The following is a 24,268-nucleotide window of genomic DNA, read 5'->3' as shown; positions in this document are numbered from 1 at the left end:
CGTTCTCTTTGTGCTTGTCATTCACTGAGCTTGTGTTGCATTGTGTTTTGGTTCCTAATGAGTATAACGTTGGGATCTGCGTTCTTCAGTTTCTAAATGTATGGCTGGCTGACATCTCGAAGTGCATGGGATGGCCCATCCTTTCCCTCCTCACCTGAGACTGGACAGCCGCGTTCGCTGTGTTCCCCGGACACAAGTACCTTTTTCTCAATCCTGTTCTGTCAACCGTTTGTCCGTCCTGCATCAACACCAGGTCTTTTGAATGCCAAGAGCTTGAAAATAGTTTTTGGTCTCTTCAAGGCAACCTGCCAGTCTCGTTGTTATTTTCAAACTTATCTGAGTTATTCCTGTGCCTTTGCTCCTTGATATGCATTTTTGAAGGTTAATGGACTTTACTTTTTGAGCGGTTTTAGCCTTAGAGAAAAATAGAGCAGAAAGTACAGAGAATTCCCACATATCCCCTCCCCACATAGGCGCACGTAGTTGCCCCTATTACTAACATCTTGCGTTAGTGTGTACATTTGTTACAATTGAGAAGCAAATATATGTATATTTTTTAACATCTTTATTGGGGTATAATTGCTTTACATTGATGTGTTAGTTTCTGCTTTATAACAAAGTGAATCAGTTATACAGAGAAGCAAATATTGATATATTACTAAAGTCACTAGTTTACATTAAGGTTCACTCTTGGTGTTGTATATTCCGTGGGTTTGGACAAATGTATGATGACATGTGTCCACCATTATAATGTCACACAGAATGGTTTTGCTGCCCTAAAAATCCACCTGTTCATTGCTCCCTCCCCGACCCTGAGTCCCTGGCAACACTGATCTCTTTACTCTCTCCATAGTTTGGCATGGTATGAACCCTCTGCACCTCTGTCTGTCACTTACTGACACTCCTGCATTTGCTGAGTCAGTGAATCCATGAGTGTCAAAAGATACCCGGCCAAATCCCAGCCAGATGGCCTCCAGGCCCTCCCATCCTATAGAGTGAACTGAATGGTGGCCCCCTAAGGAGCCTAGGTCCCAATCCCTGGAACCTGTGAATGTAACCTTATCTGATAAAAATTTTCGCAGATGTGATTGAGTTAAAGGTATTGAGGGGCTTCCCAGGTGGCGCAGTGGTTGAGAGTCCGCCTGCCGATGCAGGGGACACGGGTTCATTCCCCGGTCCGGGAAGATCCCACATGCCGCGGAGCGGCTGGGCCCGTGAGCCATGGCCGCTGAGCCTGCACGTCCGGAGCCTGTGCTCCGCAACGGGAGAGGCCACAACAGTGAGAGGCCCGCGTACCGCAAAAAGAAAAAAAAAGAAAAGCAGATGGGCTCTGAATCTCTAGGGAGAAGATATTTAGGATTGCTGTCACTTTTTGGGGAACAGAAGATCCCCCTGCAAAATATCCCTCTCAAGAAACTTTTGAAATATCTAGAATCTTATTTTTACTTATTTTGAGGCATTGGCTAAAAGGCATTAAGTTACAACCCAATTTTCAGCCAGTAAATTAGTATCTGCGAATTAACCAACAAGCTTTGTGACTTAGTCTGTTTTCTTCACTGCTGTACTACTCAGATATTTTGGGCAGCCAAGTCTACAAGTCTGCTGAAAACTTACCCTCATCTAGCTGAGTATTCTCCTATACGTGTCACAAAATATGTATTATATAAACGCTTTCTACTTAAATTCAGCGTCTCTCTAATGTAGAATAAAAATTTGATTATAGGGAATTCCCTGGTGGCCCAGCGGTTAGGACTCCGCGCTTCCACTGCAGGGGCCACGGGTTCGATCCCTGGTCGGGCAACTAAGATCCTGCAAGCTGCGGGGCGTGGCCAATAAAAATAAATAAATAAAATTAAAAGGCTCTTACTGAACCAGTTAAAAAACTTAATTATCATAATTTTCATAAGGTTGACAATACACCTGAAAAACCTTTTTGTATTTATCAAGTATCATACAGAAGAACGTTTTTGGTTTGATCTTCCATGAACAGGTGTCGTGGTCTTTGAGCTGAAAATATATAAAGTCGATATATTCAACATAAAGTTTTAAAAAACAGTCGGGGTTTTACTATTTATTAACACTGGGCTATTTTAATATTTATTTATTTGGCCGCGCCGAGTCTTAGTTGTGGCACGCGGGATCTTTAGGTTGCGGCGTTCATGCGGGATCTAGTTCCCTGACCAGGGATCGAACCCGGGCACCCCGCATCGGGAGCGCGAAGTCTTAACCACTGGACCACCAGGGAAGTCCCAACACTGGGCTGTTTTATAATTAGCATCTGCAGGGCTGATCTCAAAGCATGGTGTGGGGGCTTCCCTGGTGGCGCAGTGGGTGAGAGTCCGCCTGCCGATGCAGGGGACACGGGTTCGTGCCCCGGTCCGGGAGGATCCCACCTGCCGCTGAGCGGCTGGGCCCGTGAGCCATGGCTGCTGAGCCTGCGCGTCCGGAGCCTGTGCTCCGCAACGGGAGAGGCCACAACAGCGAGAGGCCCGCGAACCCCCCCCAAAAAAAAGCATGGTGTGGCAGTAGTAACATGAACATTGCGCTATGAGGCAAGAGAAAACAGTCCTGGCCCTTTTCCTGTGTGGCCCAGAGAAAGTTATTCTCTGAACCCCAGTTTCCTCATTTACTTAAACAGAGATGCAAAGACTTGACGAACAGGTGATAGGTCACGAGGACATTGAACAAGCATGACTCAGAGTATGATCAGAACAAACAAAAAAGGAACAGACTCTCCCCTCAGGCTTTGGGAGGGAGCGCAGCCCTCAGTGATGCTGATTTTGAACTTCTGTCCCTCGGAACTGTGAGAGAATAAATTTCTGTAGTTTTAAGCCATCCAGTTCATAGTAATGTGTCATAGTAGCCACAGGAAACTAATCTGCTCCCACGATCTGATGGCTCATCCCGAGTAGCTCTGGCCTTTCAGTTAAAGAAAGGACAAGCCTAGGAGTTCCCTGGTGGTCTAGTGGTTAGGATCCGGCGCTTTCACTGCTGTGACCTGGGTTCAATCCCTGGTCAGGGAACTGGGGTCCTGCATACCGAGCGGTGTGGCCGAAAGAAAGAAAGAAAGAAGGAAAGAACAAGCCTACTCCACTTTGCTGGAGCTGTGGAGGGCCTGGATTTTCCAGAGACTTCTTATGGCTTTCCCCTATGTTGCCTGGGAGAGAAAATTATTCCTCAACTCTGGACATGGGTATTTTGGCAGCACGTTTAGTAGTCTATATCAAAAGACTAGTCAGACCTTTGTTTACTAGCTCACATTTTTTTTAATGTTTTTTATTCTTTTATATATATTTTTTTTTAATTTTTACTTCTGGCTGCATTGGGTCTTCGTTGCTGCACACAGGCTTTCTCTAGTTGCGGCGAGCGGGGGCTGCTCTTCGTTGTGGTGCGCGGGCTTCTCATTGCAGTGGCTTCTCTTGTTGCGGAGCACGGGCTCTAGGCGCACAGGCTTCAGTAGTTGTGGCACACGGGCTCAGTAGTTGTGGCTCGCAGACTCTAGAGCGCAGGCTCAGTAGTTGTGGCACACGGGCTTAGTTGCTCCGCGGCATGTGGGATCTTCCCAGACCAGAGCTCGAACCCATGTCCCCTGCGTTGGCAGGCGGATTCTTAACCACTGCGCCACCAGGGAAGTCCCAACTAGCCCACACTTTATTGAGCAGTTTATTTTTTCCAGGTTGTAGAAGCTCTGTTTCTATCCTTGGGTCAATTTTCTCATTGCATGTTTCCCTTTTCGTCTGATTTTTTTTTTTAGTTGGAATAAAACAAACACACAGTAACGTGTGCACTGGTATAGGGAGGGCTCAATGAATGCTTATAAATGGGGATCCATTGGGAACCGGCACCCAGATGGAGACAGAGGACATTCCAGGACCCCAGAAGGCCCCCTCCTGCTACTTCCCAGGCAGCACCCCCTCCCCCTCCCAGCTGTAACCACTGTGCTGAAATCTGTCACCGTAGATTAGATTTGCCTGTTCCTGAACTTCATATCCATGGACTCATAGGGAATGTTCTTCTCTGGATCTGGCTTCTTCAACGTAATATCTGGGAGATGCATCTGTGTTGTTCTGTGTAGCAATCGTTTGTCCTTTTTCGGTGCTGTGTAGTATTCCACTGTCAACTAGAACACACTTTGTTTACCAGCCAACTGACTGACGGGCACGCAAATTGTCTCCAGCCTCCTGCTTGTTCTGAGTGAGGCCGCTAGGGCCACTTTGGCACCAGGCTTTGGTGGGCATCACGCTCGTTTCCCTAGGGAATATCTAGGAGGGGGATCGCTGGGTCACAGGGCGAGCCTATGTTTACCCTTAGGAGAAAATGCCAATTAAAAAAAAAAAAGTGGGACTTCCCTGGTGGTGCAGTGGTTAAGACTCTGTGCTCCCAATGCAGGGGGGGGGCCCAGATTCAATCCCTGGTCAGGGAACTAGATCCCACACACATGACGCAACTAAGAGTTCACATGCCACAACTAAGGAGCCCACGTGCCACAACTAAGACCCGGCACAAACAAATAAATAAAATAAAATAGTTAAATAAGTGACTGTAGGGGAGTTCCCTGGTGGTCCAGTCGTTAAGACTCGGTGCTTTCACTGCTGTGGCACTGGGCTCAATCCCTGCTTGGGGAACTAAGATTCCCACCACCCATGCGGTGCAGCCAAAAAAAAAAAAAAGAGTGACTTTACCATAATAAATTCTCCTGCTCTTCACAATGTTCCATATCGACAGTCTTTTTTTTCTCTCTCTTTCTTTTTAATTTTAACCATCCTGGTAAGTATGTAGTGGTATCTGATTGTGGTTATTCTCTTACAGTTCCTGAGGCCAGAAAACGGAAATCAGTATCCCTGGGCTGAAATCAAGACGTTGGCAGGGCTGTGCTGCCTCCAAAGGTTTGAGGGGAGAATCTGTTCCCTGCCTCTTCCAGCTGCTGGTGGCTCCAGGCTTTCCTTGGCTTGTGGCTGCATCAATCCAGTCTCTCCCTCCATCTTCCCATGGCCTTCTCCTCTATATGCCTGTATCTTTTCCTCTTCTCTCCCATATAAGGACACTTGTCACTGGATTTAGGGCCCAGCGGGGTAATCCAGGATGATCTCATCTCAGTATCCTTAACATTAATCACATCTGCAAAGACCCTTTTGCCAAATACGGCAACATTCACCTGTTCTAGGGATTTGGGTGTGTTCATCCCTTCAACCTATTACAGTGATCAGATCTCCCCCTGCCGCCCTTTCATCAGGACTCTTTGGGTTGCATTTAGGGCCCACCTAGATACTCCAGGAACATTCCGCATCTCAAGGTCCTTAACTCCATCACATCTGTAAAGTCCTTTTTGACACATAAAGTAAGATTCACGAGATCCGGGGATTGGGAACCACCATTTAATATACCGCATCCACTTTTTCTAGGCTATTCCATCGTCCTTCTCTAGTGATTTGTTGGTGCACTTCACAGAATTTGCATACTACCCCTTCTTTTGAGATGGGGATACTCTTGGTAAACCTCTCATTAGAGCCTTGGGGTGAGAAGGCTGGCATGGAGGGTGTGGTCTGTGCCTCCCAGATGATCCCTAGTGGGCTCAGCATATTTTCAGCTGTTCATTGGACCTTTGAATTCTGTGAGAGATGCCTGCTTTGGGGAATTCCCTGGTGGTCCAGTGCTTAGGACTCCGTGCTCTCACTGCTGAGGGCCTGGGTTCGATCCCTGGTCAGGGAACTAAAATCCCATAAACCGGGTTTCCCTGGTGGTGCAGTGGTTAAGAATCCGCCTGTCAATGCAGGGGACACGGGTTCGAGCCCTGGTCCGGGAAGATCCCACATGCCGCGGAGCAACTAAGCCTGTGCGCCACAACTACTGAGTCTTCACTCTAGAGCCCGCGAGCCACAACTACTGAGCCCGCGTGCCACAACTACTGAAACCTGCACGCCTAGAGCCTGTGCTCTGCAACAAGAGAAGCCACCGCAATAAGAAGCCTGTGCGTCACAACAAAGAGCAGCCCCCGCTCGCCACAACTAGAGAAAGCCTGTGTGCAGCAATGAAGACCAAATGCAGCTAAAAATAAATTTTAAAAAAATCCCATAAGCCGCATGGCATGGCCAAAAAAAAAAAAAAGAAATGCCTACTTTGCTTATCCTTAATGCTTTTTCGTGAGGTCTTCTGTACTTTTACAAAAGTTTTTCAATTTTTAAAATTTATTTTATTTATTCTTTTATTTTTGGCTGCGTCGGGTCTTAGTTGTGGCATGTGGGATCTTTAGTGGCGATGCACGGGCTTCTCTCTACTTGCGGCGCGTGGGTTGTATAGTTTGCGGCACGCAGCCTCTCTAGTTGAGGCGCGCAGGCCCAGTAGTTGGGGCGCGCGGGCTTAGTTGCCCCGCGGCGTGTGGGACCTTAGTTCCCCGACCAAGGATCAAACCCGCATCCCCAACATTGGAAGGTGGACTCCCAACCACTGGACCACCAGGGAAAGTCCCCAAGTTTTTCAATTTAATAAGCCAGATTTCCATCTTTTACTTTATGGCTTTTGCTTTTCCTCCCTTGTCTGGGAAGACCTTCTTTGCCTCAAGTTATAAGCATCCCCACCCTAAGAGTGCAGGATGATGATAACCGTCATTTTACAGAGGAGGAAACTGAGGCCCAGAGGAAACTAATCTCTTTTAGTTCACATTTCTTAGGCTCCAGGCACTGTGAGAAGGATTTTACGAGAGTCATATCTTTGAATCCTTGAATCTCCTTGTGCTGGGGTTCCTCCAAACCACCCTCAGACCCGATGATTTGCTAAGTAGGACTCAGAAAAGCTGACATATAATTTATTGCAGTGGAAGGATACAGATTACATTCAACAAAGGAAAAGATACATGGGGTGAAGTCCAGGTGCAGAGGGGACAGCTTGTGCAAAGGCCCAGAGATGTGAGTGAGGAGGGATGTGCAAAAAAAAAAAAAAAAAAGATTTCATGGCTTAGTCCTGCAGCTTAGTGGGCAGGACGAGGGGCCGGTGACCAGATCATACAGCGCCTGGGGCCATGGAAAGGAAGGTATAGCTCCAGGCCTTTCTTGACTTGGGAGCTGAGGGCACTGGATGGCCTGGAGTTCAAGGAGTCCGTGTCAAAAGGAATCTCATTCCGATCACTGTGTTTCCCAATCATATTTTCTACAGAGTTCAAGAGACAGCAGGCTCACTATAGAAACCACAGCAAACACTGAGAAACAAAAACACTGAGAAATGAAAAAAATCATCTGTAATTCCACTACCCAGAGATGATCATTGTTAACTTTTAGCTCTGCTTCATGATCCTAATGGCACGCGCGTGTGTATAGAGAAAAAAGTGAGGCATCGTGTATATATTGGTAGATACACACATACGTACAAAGTGGGCATCATTCTATAAGATGCTCTAGATCTGTATTTCAAGTGACCGATAAGGAGTCTTGGAGGAGAAGGTGTCAGACCCCCTTGGCCGGGTGAGGGTGGATTTAGGAGCCCTTCTCATTTATGAGCAGCAGTTTCCGAGGGAAGGCTGTTCTCGTAAAGGGCGCGGCATGTGCAAAGACCCGGTGGCCACAGGGAACGGTCGGAATGGCTGGAGCAGGGCAGGGGTGGGGCAAGATGAGCTGGCGATGGCAGATTTGTGCAGGACCTCAGGACCCCTGAGAGCCCTGAGCAGCTGTGTGAGTTTTTCCCGTGTGTTTGCTTTGTTCGTTTTGTTTACTGAAGCGCGTGCAGGACAGCAGTGTGGGCAGGAGTGGTGAAGGATCCAGGGAGGAGCTAAGGCTCCCAGGGACTGGACACCACCCAGAGATGGTCAGAAAGTCACCAGGACCAGCACCAAGATGGGCAGATGTAAGAGCTGCAGCCCAGCCACGGAGGGGACAGGGGAGACATGCCCACCTCCACCTTCTCCTTTCCCCCCCGCCTTTTTTTTTTTAATTTATTTTATATATTTATTTCTGGCTATGCTGGATCTTTGTTGCTGCGAGCGGGCTTTCTCTAGTTGCGGCGAGCGGGGGCTGCTCTTCGTTGCGGTGCGCGGGTTTCTCATTGCAGTGGCTTCTCTTTTTGTGGAGCACGGGCTCTAGGTGCGTGGGCTTCAGTAGTTGTGGCTCGCGGGCTTCAGTAGTTGTGGCTCACGGGCTCTAGAGCACAGGCTTAGTAGTTGTGGCGCACAGGCTTAGTTGCTCCGCGGCATGTGGGATCTTCCCGGACCAGGGCTCGAACCCGTGTTCCCTGCATTGGCAGGCGGATTCTTAACCACTGCGCCACCAGGGAAGTCCACCTGTCCCCTCCTCTCTTGAGGGCACTGCCCAAAGTCGTGCCCACCAGAAACAGAGGATAGGCACTCAGCTTCCTGGGAGCAGAGAAAGGCAGGCAAGAGTAGAGAGGGGGTCTGGGAGCAGAGGGAAGTATCACAGCCCCAGCGTTCCCCAGCTTTCCAGGGGAGCATGAGACCAGGACACCCAACACCAACCAGTCACGTGCAGTTACCTCGTGTGATCTTGCCGTTTGGGAGCTAAGGTCCTGGGCTTGGTGAGTCACACTCAAAGCATCGGGTTGGCTCCAAGGCTTCTCTCTCCCTTCCCAAGTGTGACTCAGATAGCAACAACCCCCGGGACGGCAGGTGGATGGGCTTCCCTGCAACGAGGAATACTGCACGTGACTGCGAGTTAGTGCACGCTTCCCACGGGGCGGGTGGGACGCATGCTCCTGGGAGAAGTTCACTTTTGGATCCATAGAGGTTCCAATTCCTAGAAAGGAGATTGCTCTTGTTCTCTCCTGTTCTGTAACATCTGTTCATAAAATGTAATCAGCCAGTAGGAAAAGAGGAAAGTCCCACATTTCTAACCAGTTAATAGTACGATTTGCTTTTCATCAAAACCAGATGAGAGTGTGTGCCCATCAATACCAGGCTTGTTCCATCAGGGACGTCTTCGCATGAGAACATACACAAATCTCATCACCAGTCTTCACTTTATTCTGTAAAATACAGAGAAGAGAAAACTAAACACCCGGGTCACCACCAGCCCAGCTTCAGAGACAGGGCTTCCCCTGATCTTGGAAGTGTCTGTGGGACCCTTGAGGGGGGCAGCAGGCCTCAGTGCGGTGCAGTGGCCCTCCAGTGATTTCCACCTGGTTGTGACTTCCAACAACCAGGAGCTGAGCCTCTTTTCCACCCCCGTGCCTGCCTACGTTTGGAGTCGGCCACTCTTGTGAGACACCCAGGAGATTTCCCATCACACACATGTGGGCATCTGGGACCTGGAGCGGGGGAGGGGCTCAGAGGAGGGCAGAACACAGGAGGGGCTGCCCCTGACGTCACTTCTGGAACTGTGGGAAGGGACTTTGAAAGCCCCAGCCCCCCTCTGTGTGGATGAGAAGTTCTTGTGCATACCTTAACCTGGTGACAGGGAGACTGGGCCCAGAGAGGGCAGGACCCTTGTTTGAGGTCACACAGTGGGAAGCTGGAACGCAGTTAAGTTAATGGCACAGATGCCCTGTCCAGTAACAGACAAGCCCCTCCGCGGAGGGCAGAGCTCCCGGGAAGGAAGGAGAGAGAAAAGGGTCTCTGTGACCCCCAGAGCAGAAAGGGAAGCCGCCGGCGGGGCCAGGACCTACCTAGAGTTTTCTGGGGTGTATGTCCTGCATTCTTCAGCCTCTAACTTTTCCGGGTTCATGGGGATGACCATGAACTTCCCCAGGTTGGCAGCACCTCTGCGTGAGGTGGTGGAAACGGTAGGCGTCTCTGCAGCAGCTCCACTTCCGGTGCTTGGGGTCCAGCGTCACACTGCCACAGAGCCGCCACGGCTCCCTCACCACCAGCCCTTCACCTGGGGCCAGACACGGCTCAGAAGGAGGGCCTGGGCGGAGGGCCTCTGCCTGCGCCCTGCTCCCATCCCTTATCCCCCTCGCATCCATTCATTTTGTTTTTTTTCAACTTGCGGGATGTTAGTTCCCCGACCAGGGATTGAACCCGGGACCTTGGCAGTGAAAGCATGGAGTCCTAACCACCAGACCGCCAAGGAATTCCCCTTTCCCTTGTTTTTGTTTTTGGTTTTTTTCTTAAATACCTTTATTAAGATAGAATTCACATATCATACAATTCACCCATTTAAAGCCTACAATTCAATGGGTTTTAGTATATTTGCAGGGTTGTGCAGTCAGCACCACAATCAATTTTAGAACATGTCCATCACCCTAAAAGGAAACCCCGTGTCCATTAGCACTTGCTCCCCATTCCCTCCGACCTCCCCACCCCCCTCAGCCCTGGGCAGCCACCAGTCTACTTACTGTCTCTATAGATTTGCCTATTCCGGACATTGACCTCCCCATTTTCCATTTCCACCAGCAGTGTATAAGAGTTCTCATTTCCCCACATCCTTGCCAACCCGTGTTATCTGACTCTCTGATTATCCCATTCCCTAGTGAGTGGGAAGTCGTATCTCCTTGTGGTTCTGATTTGCATTTCCCTGCATCCATTCATCCTTTACCCAGCACTGATGTCCAACGTCCCATCCGCCTCTGTCCCCAGAGCAGTCGTGACCCCTCTCCTCTGGCTGCCTCCTTCTCATCTGCCTTCTGCCTGGCCCAGGGGCGTGGGTTCTGTGCTGAGCTCTCCAGCCCTCAGTGGGCTCCTGCCCTTGTGCGCAGGGTTACCAACCGCTCACCTTGGGCGCCCCGGTCACAACCAAAGAAGTACACTTACCTGGTGCTAGGGCTGCAACTAATGTCACTGAAGTTGCTTAGGCAAGTAGCGCCCGGTCAGGGTTTAAGCTCCGTTCTCCCCCTCAGGCAGTTAACTTCACCCCTCTGAGCCACACTTTTCCCATCTCTAAAATGGGATTGTCTGCTTCACGGGGGTGTCACCCAGAGTGAAAGTGGCTGTCAGGTAGTGGGGTTGAAATAAGGGATAATAGAAATGCTTCGCCAGCTGGGCCTGTGGTAAGATGGGACTCTTTATTTATTTATTTATTTATTTTTGGCCGCGCCGCGTGGCTTGCGGGATCTTAATTCCCCAACCAGGGATCGAACCCCGACCCTCAGCAGTGAAAGCACCGAGTCCTAACCTCCAGGGACCTCCAGGGAATTGCTGGGACCGGACGCTCGACTTTGGCTCTTGTCTCGGCCGATCACTCCCTTTCTCCCTCCCAGCCCAGCAGATGCCCCATTTCTCCTCCCTCCCGGGAAGCACTCCCTACCCCCCTGCACCCATATTCAGCGCAAGGGGCTGGCATGGGAGATCCACACAGACGACCCCAGGACCTGGGGGTGGGAAGTGGGTCAGAATTCCACACTCAGGTTGGCATTTCAGCTGATGCGGAGCACGGAGGTGGAGGTTGAGCCCCTTGCTGCTGCCCAGCCACCCCAGAGGGGTCAGACTTCCCTGTTCCCCGCACCCGTGGTCACCTTTAGAGAGATGGGGCCATCTGTGCAGGAATGGGAACAGCACGAGCAAGAGAGCTGCAGGGGAGAGAGACGTGAGGGTCGGGGAGCTGGGCCAGAGGAGGAGGGTGGTGGGGACAGGCCTGTACCTGAGAAGATAAGGAGTCCGGATCCGCCGCTGACACTGGTCCTGGGCCCTGGCCTGCGTCTGGAGGCCCCTGGTTGGCACATGTTACGGAGGGGCCAGCAGCACCTGGGGAAGACAGCTTCTGTCTTCTGCCCTCTGTCCTGCAAAGTCAATCACCAATGAGCTCCAGATGCAAGTAACTCACTTGGTAATAAAGAATATATGTAAGCGTTACCACAATTCCTAACACAACCCTTCAAAGTCATTCATAAATTCCTAAAGGATGGGTGTATCTTTGTTATGCTAATGGCATGACTCAGACCGAGCCAGTCACCAGAAAGACCTAGACATAAGGTATAGATATAAGATATAGAGGGTTGTGATTTTGTTTTTATTTTATTGAAGTATTGTTAATTTACAATGTTGTGTTAGTTTCAGGTGTACAGCAAAGTGATTCAGTTATATATATATATTTTTTTCAGATTCTTTTCCATTATAGGTTATTACAAGATATTGAGTAGAGTTCCCTGTGCTATACAGTAGGTCCTTGTTGCTTACCTATTTTATATATATATTAGTGTGTATGTGTGAATCCCAAACTCCTAATTTATCTCTGCCCCCTGCCCCCAGAGGGTTGTGATTTGATTTGATTTAAATAAATAAATGTATTAGTTGCGGTGTGGGGGGTTTTTAGTTGCAGCATGTGGACTTCTTAGTTGCAGCATACATGCGGGATCTAGTTCCCCGACCAGGGATCGAACCCGGGCCCCCCTGTATTGGGAGTGCAGAGCCCTAGCCCCTGGACCACCAGGGAAGTCCCAGGTTGTGATTTTAAACTAGCTATATTGGGAGCTCTGGAGAATGAGTTCAGTCACTTGGCCGAAGATTTCATCACTCTTGATGAAACTGAGCGCTTCGTGGGTGGCAGCCTGAGTCCTGTTCTGATTGCTGTTCTGATACAGGGAGAGAGCAAAGGAAGCTCTGTGTTCCCTCCTAGACCTCACCCTCTGTACCTCTTTTATAATAAAACTGTAATTGTAAGTATAACATTTTCAGGGGGTTCTGTGAGCCATTCTAGCCAGTTATTGAATCTGAGAGAATTGTGGGAGCCCTGAATCTGCAGCCAGTGAGTCAGGAGTGAACATGGCCTGGGAAGCCCACTTGTGGCTGATGTCTGGAGTGTGGGCAGTCTCGTGGGACTGAGCCCTTCCCTTGTGGGGTGTGCGCTAACTCTGGACCGCATTGCAGTACACCCAGTAGGTGTTGACCAGTTGGGGGTGAAATAGGCCAGTACCTAAACCAATTTCTCATTACCCAGTTACCTTTTCTTTGTAAACTGTGGCAAGATATACATAACATAAAATTCATCATTTTAACCATTTTTAAGTGTACAGTTCAGTGGCATTAAGTACATTAAGTGTATTCACAGTGCTATGCCACCATCACCATCTATTTCCAGAACTCTTTCATCATTCCAGCGGAAACTCTTTGACTCTTAAATAACCAAGTTAGCTGCCAATAGGGGCCCTTATTCCCCTCTTCAGAAAGTAATTACAGGGATAATAAATTACTGCTATTCTTTGACTCTTTGAAGGGGAGGAACAAGGGGCTCTTCCGGAGGCAAGTGAGACAGAAAAGGAAGGAAGTCTTTACAGGGTATGTTAGTAAGCAGGTTACTTCTGTGAGTACCTGGGGCTCAGTCTTGCAGGGACCCTCCAAGAGACAGTGAATAAGGTACCCCAGAGTTTGCCCCCTCACCCCTCCAGGTTTCCTATGAGTTTTGAGTTTTAAGCTTAGAAGATGGACATATCACACCAAACAGTGGCCCCACTTCTACTTGACTTGGAAGGCAGCATTAGGACGCCTTGGTGATTGGAAGGAAAGGACCTTCCCAAACAGCCATGCTAGGCAGAGGGGTGTTCTCAGGGACCATGGGCTAAATCTTTGTGCATTCCATCCTTAGCTTCTTAAGAATAATTCCTGGAAATGACGCCGCTGGATCTGATCATGCATAGGTTTTGAATTTTCCTCTTTGATTTAACAAACAAGTCATCAGTGTTCATAGGAGAAAATTTAAAAATTATAAAATCATAGACCACCACCAAACCCATCTCGCAGAAATAATCAGCTCCTACATTTTGGAGTATTTTCCATAAATACTATTTATTTGTTTGTTTGTTATTTATATTTCAGTTTTCTCCAATATTTTACTTGGAAAATTTTTCAAACCTACAGAGCAATGGAAGGAAATACACAATCAACACCCAAGTGCCCTTACTGGATCCATCCCTTGTTCACACTGTGTCCTGTTTATGTCCTTCACATACCTAGGTCTCCATCTATACCCATGTTTATGTCTTCTATCATGCTGCTGTAACCAAATACCATAGGCTGGGTGGCTTAGACGACAGATATATATTTTCTCACATTCTGGAGACTGGGAAGTCCAAGATCAAGACGCTGGCAGATTCAGTTCCTGACGAGGACCCTTTTCCTGGCTTGCAGAAGGCCGCCTTCTCACTGTGTCCTCACAAGGCAAAGAGAGAGAGCGAGCCCTGATGTCTCTTCCTCTTCTTATAAGGACTCTAATCCCATCATGGAGTCCCTGTCCCCAAGACCTCATCTAAACCTAATTACCTCCCAAAGACCCCACTTTCAAACACCATCACATTGGGGGTAAGGCCTTCCACATACGGATTTGGGGGCACACAAACATTTTAGTCCATAACAGTTTACATCTATATCTTTGTCTCTATATATACACAGATTTTCTTGCTGAATCATTTGAAAGTAATTTGCAGATGCCACGGCACTTTGTCCTTAAATTTTTTTTTTTTTTTTTGGCCATGTTGTGCGGCTTGCGGGATCTTAGTTCCCCGACCAGGGATCGAACCTGAGCCCTCGGCAGTGAAAACGCCAAGTCCTAACCACTGGAATGCCAGGGAATTCCCCATCCTTAAAAACTGAAGCAAGTGTCTTCTAAGAATAAGGACCTTCTCCCACATAATCCACAAACCACTATACACTAAGAAAATGATTAATAATTTCATAATGTCATTTAAGAAACTGCTTCTTTTCAAATTTCTCCAACAATGTCAAAATGTCTTTTGTAGATGTTTCTTCCACCTCCAATCCAGGATCCAATCATGATCCACAAATTATATTTTATAGTCACATCTCTTTAATCTTGAAAAAGCTCAGACAGTTCCTTAGCTCTTTTGGACTTTTATAACTTTGGGTTTTTGGAACTTCCAGCTCAGTTGCCCTGTAGCAACTGACCCACACTCTGGACCATAATTAGATTCAGAGTGAACATTTTCAGCGGGAAAACGACGTGTGTGGTGCTGTGTCTTTCCCTTGGCAACTCCATCAGGACACGATGTCGGTGTGTCCCGTTTCTGATGATGGTGAGTTTGATCACTTGGTTCAGGTGATGACCACCAGGTCTGCCACTGGAAAAGTGCCCTTTGCCCTTTTGTAATTGGTCAGTAGTTTATTTATTCATTGATTGATTGATTCATTCATTCGTTTATGTTTTTAGCAAATATTCCATGAATATCATCTCTGTGCCCAGTCCTGTGCTAGGCAGGGCTGTGCTGGGAACACAGTGGTGACCAAGACACTCTGGATCCTGCCTTCTCGGGACTCCCAGGTCACGAGGGAGACAGTCCATCCACAGATAGTGACGACCCACAGTGCGTGGACCTGGGATGGGGGAACCCGCATAAGTCGTGATGGACCCAGCCTGGGGGGTCACGAAGGACTCCCAACAGGAGGAGGCATCTGAAAATTCAGGGTGGGTGTGGAGAGGAGTGAGTGTTGCAGGCAGAGGGAATAGCATATGCAAAGGCCCAGGGGTGGGAGAGAGCAGAGGGGTCTGGGCACTGAATGAACAGTTGGAAACTCCCCATCAACCTTGGGGTAGATCCCATTGGGCCTTGTGGCCATTTTAAGGAGTCAGGACATTTTCTGTGAGCTAGTAGAGGCCACTGCAGTAGGGTTTTCGTCAGGAGAGGGCTGTGGCTTCGGTGCATTCTTATTTTCTGGGACCATCACTCCGTGGGGAGCGTGGATTGAGAGGACGGGGCTGAACTAGTGCCGGCTGGGGAGCTGCAGGGGGCCCTGAGGGGCAGAGACTGGGATTCATCAGATACGGTGACTAATCAGGTGAGGGGGCAAGGCTCCAAGATAACAGTGCTCAGGTCCCACGAGTATTGTGTCTGTGCGTGTGCACGTGCGTAATTACACTAAATGTTTATTTTTATTCTCAGTTTAAAGAACAAAACATTCTCTAAGGCTTATCAAAAGCAATTCCCAGCCCCACGCTACCCACTCTGTACCCTTTCTCCTGCCACAAACTCTTTCAGTCCTTTTTCTCTGTTTCTCTGCCTTATCTCGAATTTTTTTGTCAAAGCAGCTTTAAGTGAGGTCTAAGCTTTAAGTGAGAAGTATAAGTGACACACAATACAATGCACGTATATAAAGTGTATCATTTGATGGTTTAAATTTTTTTTTAATTTTATTCAAGTGCAGTTGATTTACAATATTTAAATATCTCTTTTTTCTACCTATAAACTACCTCTTGTATGTAAAGTAGTGTGTATTAATTGATGTTTTGACATACGTATGCACCCGTGAAACCACCACCACATTGAAGGTAGTAGACACATCTCATCACTCCCCAGTCTCCTCAAGCCCCTCCCCCCTGCCCCCCTCCCCTCTCCCCTCCCCCAAGGAACCACTGAGCAGCCTCGTCTGGCTGCAGATCACAAACGTCGGGTTGCACTCACAGAAAACAAACTGTGGTTACCAAAGGGGAAAGGGGGAGAGGGATACATTTGGAGTTTGGGATTAACAGTTACACACTACTGTATATAAAATAGATAAACAGCAAGGTCCTACTGTATAGCATAGGGAACTGCATTCAATATCTTGTAATAAACTATAATGGAAAAGAATCTGAAAAAGATACACGTGTATCACTGAATCACTTTGCTGGACACCTGAAACTATCACAACATTGTAAATCAACTATACTTCAATTAAAAAAATTAAAACAGGTCAAGTTACAGGGCCTATGGAGGAAGCAGGATCCTTCCTCCACAGCTGCTTTTCTTTGGCTTCTTGCAGTGAGGGTAGCTCAGGCAGTGGTAGGAGCCGAAACTGTGGCCGAGGGTGCCCCTTGTGTGGAGTTTTGCAGTTTTGTTTTTTTGTTTTTTAATTGGTGTAAAATTCACATAACATAGAATTAACCATTTTATAGTGAATAATTAAGTGGCATGAGTACATTCACCACACTGTACCACCATCACCTCTATCTAATTCCAAAACATTTTCATGACCCCCAGAATAAGAGTTGGTACCCATTAAGTGGCTACTCTCCACCCCCTCCCCCTCCAACTCCTGGCCACCAGCAATCTGATTTCTATCTCTATGGATTTGCCTGTTCTGGACATCTCTTATCAGTGGAATCATACAATACGTGAACTTTTGTGTCTGGCTTCTTTTAACTTAGCATCATGTTTTCAAGGTTCATCCTTGTTGCAGCAGGTATTAGTACTCCATTTCTTTTTATGGCTGGATAATATCCATTGTACAGATAGACCACAGTTTATCTGTACATCTGTCAATGAACATTTGGGTTGTTTCTCCTTTTGGCTATTGTGAATAGTGCTGTGTGAAAATGGATGTAATTGGCAGTCATTTCTAGGCTTAGAGAATCTGTCTGGAGGGCAGTGGAGCATCGTGGAGGAGAGTGTGAGCTCTGACACTGAAATTCCTGGACTCAAGCCCTAGATCCACCTCATACTATTTGGATGAGCTAGAGTTCACCGGATGTCTTTGTGCTTGACAACAGAACTTCCTCTGTGGGATTATTACGACATCGAAACAGTTAATACATGTAAAACACTTAGGGAGGTGCCTAGCTCAGAGGAAATACTAGCAAAGCATTGAATTTTTGTCATCATCAGTGAACACTCTGCATTGCCAGCAACAGAAACCATCCTGGGCCAACGGAAGCAGAAAAGGAATATATTGGAAGGATATATTGGAGACCAAGCCTAGGAAAATCAGCAGGAATCTTGGAGGTCTATAGTTCAGGACACCAGTGTTGTCACCAAGAGACCCAAAATGTGTAATGGCACCTAGAACAGGGGTTTATTTCTTGCTTGTATAGCAGTTCTTGCAGGGGAGTCATGTGGCAGGACAGCCCTCTTCCTCTGCTCAGTCGTTCAAGGACCCAGGCTGATGCAGTCCCACCATCTTCAGCTTGTGCCTTTCAAGGTCACCCTGGGGGTCATGTCCACTCCAGCCAGAGGTCAGTAAAGAGCATGAAGGAAGAGAGCACAGGTTTTATGGACCAGGACTGGAAGTGGCACTCTATTCGCTTCACCTCAATTCCCCTTGCCGGGACTTAATGCCCTGGCCACACCTAACCCCAAGGGGCACTGGGAAATGTAGTCCCTGGCTGGACCAACACCTGGCAGCAAGGCATCTACCCCAGGTTGCCATGAGCACGAGACATTGGTGGACTCCTGAGGTCAGAGGACTGACAGCGCCGTGGGTACCACCCCACATCCGCCCTTCACCTGCCATCCTCCCTCCTGCATGACTCCTAGGCACTTCTGGCATCCTTGATACCTTGCTCAAGATTTCAGGTCCAGGGACTTCCCTGGTGGCACAGTGGTTAAGAAGCCGCCTGCCAATTCAGGGGACACGGGTTCGAGCCCTGGTCTGGGAAGATCCCGCAGGCCGTGGAGCAACTAAGCCCTTGCGCCACAGCTACTGAGCAGGTGCTCTAGGGCCCATGTGCCACAACTACTGAAGCCCACATGCCTAGAGCCTGTGCTCTGCAACAAGAGAAGCCACCACAATGAGAAGCCCGCGCATTTGCACAGCAGCATTTGCTAATTTCAGCAGGAGAGACTCTACTTTTTGCTTGCTTGTTTGTTTGTTTAAACAGCTTTATTGAGGTATAATCTAGCCATAAAATTCACCTGTCTTGAGTGGACAATTTATTTTTAGTAAATTTACATAGTCGTGCAATTGTTACCACAGTCATTTTAGAACATTTCCATCACTGGAAAGATCCCTCAAGTCCATTAGCAGTTCTCTCCCCATTCTCCCCTCCCCCAGCCCCTGGCAAACACTAACCTGCTTTCTGTCTCTGTGAATTTACCTATTCTGGACATTTCATAGAAAAGAATCATACACTACGTGGCCTTCTGTGTCTGGCTTCCTTCACTGCGCATAACGTTTTCAAGATTCATCCCTGTCGTAACATGTATCAGTACTTGATTCCTTTTTATGTATTAATAATACGCCACTGTATAAATACACCAGATTTTGTTATCCATTCACAAATTGATGGACTTTGTGGTTGTTTCCCCTTTTTGGCTGTTGTGGACATGTGTGCAACTGGCCGTTGTTCTGAATACAGTTATTCCAGTGGGTGTGAAATGGAATCTCATTGTGGTTTTGACTGGTATTTCTGTGCTGACTTTTTTTTTTTTTGGCTACGCCGTGTCGCTTGTGGGGATCTTAGTTCCCCGACCAAGGATTGAACCGGGTCCCCCTGCAGTGGAAGCACCGAGTCCTAACTACTGGACTGCCAGGGAATTCCCAGCTATTGTTGAGGGTTTTTTTGTTGTTGTTTGTTTTTGCGATACGCTGGCCTCTCACTGTTGTGGCCTCTCCCGTTGCGGAGCACAGGCTCCGGACGCGCAGGCTCAGCGGCCATGGCTCACGGGCCCAGCCGCTCCGCGGCATGTGGGATCCTCCCGGACCGGGGCACGAACCCGTGTCCTCTGCATCGGCAGGCGGACTCTCAACCACTGCGCCACGAGGGAAGCCCCTATTGTTGAGTTTTAAGAGCTCTTTATATGTTCTGCAACAAGTCCTTTATCAGATATATGATTTGCAATATTTTCTCCTAGTCTGTGGCTTCTCACTTTCTTAATCTTATAAAATTCCTTTTTATTTAACAACTTTTTTTGAGGTATGACTTACATGCAATAAACTGTACTTATTTTAAGGGTTCACTTTGATGGGTTTTATCACAGGTATTTGCCAGGAAACCACCACCATAGTTAAAAATATTTCCTTGGGCTTCCCTGGTGGCGCAGTGGTTGAGAGTCCGCCTGCCGATGCAGGGGACACGGGTTCGTGCCCCGGTCCGGGAAGATTCCACATGCCGCGGAGCAGCTGGGCCCGTGAGCCATGGCTGCTGAGCCTGTGCATCCGGAGCCTGTGCTCCACAACGGGGAGAGGCCACAACAGTGAGAGGCCCGCGTACAGCAAAAAAAAAAAAAAATATTTCCTTCACCCCCCAAATTTCCTTGTGTTCCTTTGCAGTCCATCTCTCCCGCCATACCTGACCTCAGGGAAGCACTGACCTGATTTCTATCACTGTGCATTCATCAAAATCCTTTTTTCTCCAAATGGCCAAAAAATATAATTGTTATTCTTTTTGAACTAATTTTTTCCTTTTAATTGTGAAATATTGCAGACGTAGAGGAAATACTATAACAAACACCCATGGACCCACCCCTTAGAATTAATAGATATTAACACTTTGCCCTATTTGCTTTGAGTTTTATTCCCTTGTTTAGGGACTAAAGCTAAAAAGCCTCACCCCGTTCTCACTCCTTCCTCCTTCATCTGTCCTGAAGTTGCTGAGTATTAGTCCATGTGAGACTTTATACTTTTCCTGAATACATATGTGTGTCCATAGTGCACGTTCTTGTTTTTACCGCGCTGTTTGTATCTTTTGGACCTAGTATTTCTTCTCGTTATGTTTGGGAGATTTTTCTGCGTTGAAGTATATGAAGCTCATTCGTTCTTTTAATTTTTTCCTTTGCAAATCGTGAGATTTATTCGTAGCGAAATATTTCAGAAGTGTTGGTAAGTTGGCAAAAGCATGCCTGGGGATGTAAGACACTGCTAGGGAAGCAAACGAGTAATTTCACCATTTTTGCTTTGTTTTGGTTTAACCACTGTGCTCGGCAAGCATAGCTTCATTTATAGGTTGTGACATAAAATCCTCCTCGATTTCAGGCTGAGATTCCCTTTTGAGCCTTTACCTTTAAGAAACTGTCTAGATTTACAGAGGTCATTGACAGACGGATTCAAATTTTGGTTTTTAAACAAAATGGAATGTGAGGAATTCCCTGACCGTCCATTGGTTTAGACTCCACGCTTCCACTGCAGGTGGCGTGGGTTCAATCCCTGGTTGGGGAACCAAGATCTCGCAGGCCCCCCAGCGCAGCCAAAATATATATATACATTTTTAAAAATTTAAAAAAAGAAAGGAATGTGCTGTCATCCTGTCTTTGAGTCCCTTTAACACAGGCCATAGTCGTGCCCGTCCCCCTCCCATTTTGAGTGGGGGCCTGGACTTTCTCAGTCCTGGATTCTGAATCCATTTTGCCTTTTTTTGTGTGTGTGTGTGTGTGTGTGTGTGTGTGTGGTATGCGGGCCTCTCACTGTTGTGGCCTCTCCCGTTGCAGGGCACAGGCTCCAGACGCGCAGGCTCAGCGGCCATGGCTCACGGGCCCAGCCACTCCGCGGCATGCGGGATCCTCCCGGACTGGGGCACGAACCCGTGTCCCCTGCATCAGCAGGTGGACTCTCAACCACTGCGCCACAAGGGAAGCCCCCCATTTTGCCTTTTAACAGACCCTCAGGGAGAATAGAGAGTTCAAGGATCCATCACGACCCTGCTTCCTGCACCCAGGCAGGAGCCTGGAGGACATCATAAGACTGGGGCTCCTTTTGGGAGGGGCCAGTGTAATTTCCCAACAGGAAGAGTGTTAAATAGGCAGTCAGGACACCTTGAAGTTAGATGTCTCAGGCTCATCTGACAGGTGGCCAAGGCCAAGTCTGGCTGCCCATGGGCAACAGGGAGGAAACAGACTGACCAAGGGCGTGGCACCAGACAGTGGCATTTCTCTGGCCCTCACCAGAGGCTGCAAGTGAAAGTCACTTGGAAGAGATCGGGAAGGTGGCTGGACAACTCTCGTTCATTTGGGTCATGAAAACTTTTTTTTTTTTTTTTTTTTGGCTGCGTTGGGTCTTTGTTCCTGCGCGCGGGCTTTCTCTAGTTGCGGCGAGCAGGGGGTATTCTTCGTTGCAGTGCGCGGGCTTCTCATTGTGGTGGCTTCTTTTGTTGCAGAGCATGTGCTCTAGGGCACAGGCTCAGTAGTTGTGGCGCTCGGGCTTAGTTGCTGCGCGGCATGTGGGATCTTCCCGGACCAGGGCTCGAACCCGTGTCCGCTGCGTTGGCAGGCGGATGCTTAACCACTGCACCACCAGGGAAGCCCTGGGTTATGAAAACTTTTAACTAAAGCAAAGTGTATACCTAAAGCAAAGTGTACAAATCCTAAGTGTATAGTTTGATAAACTCACAGAAAGAACAGGAAACAGAATATAACCAGCCCCCCAGAAACCCTACCATGCCCCCCTTCTAGTCGCTATGCCTCCCAAGGGTAACCACCATCCTGACTTGTAACCCTGTGGATTGAATTTGCCTCTTTGGGGACTTTATATAAATGGAATCACACAGCATGTATGCTTGTGTGGCCTCTTTCACTCAACATTGTCTGTGAGATTTATTCAGCTTTTTGTATGTCGCTGTGGTTCATTTGTTCTCATTGCTGTTGAGTGTTTCACTGTGTGCATCCTTTTTTACCAATCCTTCTATGGTGGGCATTTGGGTGGTCTAGAGTCTTTTTTTTCATAGCACTGAGGTGAACATGCAGGGACATGTCTTTCAGAGAACATGTGCCAGGTTTCTGTGGGTGTCCACCCAGGAGCGGAATTGCTGGCTCATAGAGCACTGAATGCTAAATTTAGGAGTCACTGCCAACCAGCTGCCAGAGTGGGTGTCCTCAATTACCTCCTCCGGGTCTGAGTGTGATACATCTTTGGCAGCACTTAGGATGTGTGGGTGTTTCATGTCAGCCATTCTGGGGTGTGTAGAGTGCTTTCTCTTTGTGATTTTAATTAATATTTTCCTGACATGTAATGAAAAGACCGCATCTTTTCACATGTCTAGTGGCCGTTTAGATTTTATCCTCTTAGGTGATTCAAGTCCTTCTCTATTGGCTGGTCTGCCAATAGCAGTGGTTAACCTCTTAGTGGTTAGGATTCCAGGCTTTCCATGCTGTGGCCGGGGTTCAATCCCTGGTGTGGGAATTGAGATCCCACAAGCCACGCTGTGCAGCCCCCAAAAAACAGTCCTCCTATTCCTTTGAGGAATAGGAGAACTAAAGCTGGAGGTGGAAAGATGGACTTCTGTCTTGCAGTTTACCCCCTTCTATGTAGTCTAAATGATTCCCCCCATGTGCATGTTATTCTTCTAACTTAAAGGAAGAAAACCTAATTAGGTCAGCCTGGTTGCTGTGGAGGATGGTTGGAAGGGGTCAAGTATAAATGTTTTCAGAAATTCATCCCTTAATGAGCCCAAGGAACCTTATTTTTCCCATCAGTCCATGTATCAGTGGATGAATATTAATTATTACTGCAGTGAATCAGGTTTCAACATCAACTCTAGGCTTATGTTGCATTTACAAGTGACCACAACGCTGATAATCCTTGTTCACATGAGTAAGTGATTAGATAAGGAAGGAGTTGGCGTTAGAGCAGGCGCTGCAGCCCTGAGCTCCGTCCAAAGCCCCAAACCCCACAGTGAACACACGTCAGGACGGAGCGCAGCACCGTCGGCCCCACCTTCGGGGAGAGGGAAGGAGCCTGGCAGGTGGGTTGTGGGAGGGGCAGAAGGAGCAAGCTTTACACCCGCCCTGGACTTCTGACCGCTCCCATCCCCTGCCAGAGATTGCGGCCTCCACTCCGGACCTCCCCTCCAGGGCAGCAATTCTCATCCCCAGCCGATCACCAGAATCTTCTGGACGTTTTCAAAGGATGCCGTCAGGGCCACCCCTGGCCAGATAACTAACTGGGCATTCCGCGTGCGAGGCCTGGCGCGGGTCTTGGTTAAGGGGCCCATTCCCCGCTGGCGCCCGCGATTCTGGCTGCCGTGTTGCCATTGCTCCGACCCGGACACCGAGGCGTCGAGGGGCGGGGCTTGCATTCCCAGCAAAGATCCCTGACCCCTGTCTTCCCCCGCAGTGTACCACTGGGCCGAGATGCAAGCCAAGATGCGCCTCACGGGCTTCAATGCTGAAGCCGTCAAGCCGCTGAACGAGGCGGCGGCCGCCGAGCTGGGCGCCGAGCTGCTGGGCGAGGCCACCGTCTTCATCGTGGGCGGCGGCTGCCTGGTGCTGGAGTACTGGCGCCACCAGGCGTATCAGCGTCGCAAGGAGGGGGAGCAGCGCGCCGCCTGGGACGCGATGCGGGACGAGGGGGGCCGCCTGGCGCTGGCGCTGGAGGCCCTGCAGGCGCAGGTACAGGCGGCACCGCCGCGGGGCGCCCTGGAGGAGCTGCAGGCACAGATGCAAGAGATGCGCGCCCAGCTCTGCGCCCTGGACCCGCCGCCCGCGCCCCAGGCAGAGCCCACGCCCAAGGAGTAGGGGGCCGCAGGTCCCTGGTCTCAGACGTGACTGATGCCTGGGCTGCCATGTCTGTCCCCACTGTCCCTTCCTGAACCGGCCCAGCTAACACCACCAGGTCCCTTTAGAGTCAGAAGGGATCTTGGACTGGGGCTGATCCAACCAGGCTTCTGGTCACCTCCCTACTAACCTGCCCAGTGAGGGGTACCTTCCACTGGGACACCCCCATCCACCGGTGGAACGTTCCAGCCCGACCCCCATCGCC

General features: G+C 48.8%; 1 protein-coding gene across 1 annotated transcript; it reads left to right on the top strand.

The window, feature by feature from the left end:
• Window positions 1–14,873: 14,873 nt before the first annotated feature.
• LOC309976339 (optic atrophy 3 protein homolog) lies at window positions 14,874–24,024 on the top strand (the record flags this gene model as incomplete). The annotated part of the gene is made up of 2 exons (XM_082861914.1): window positions 14,874–14,901; window positions 23,624–24,024. 2 exons carry the CDS (start codon window positions 14,874–14,876, stop codon window positions 24,022–24,024), a joined length of 429 nt encoding a protein of 142 aa, XP_082718040.1.
• Window positions 24,025–24,268: the final 244 nt, after the last annotated feature.

This window comes from Leucopleurus acutus, assembly GCF_964270905.1.
Source record: "Leucopleurus acutus genome assembly, chromosome: 20".
Classification (NCBI taxonomy): Eukaryota; Metazoa; Chordata; class Mammalia; order Artiodactyla; family Delphinidae; genus Leucopleurus; species Leucopleurus acutus.
The sequence above is the reverse complement of the archived record's forward strand: the minus strand, read 5'-3'. Positions and strand labels throughout refer to the sequence as shown.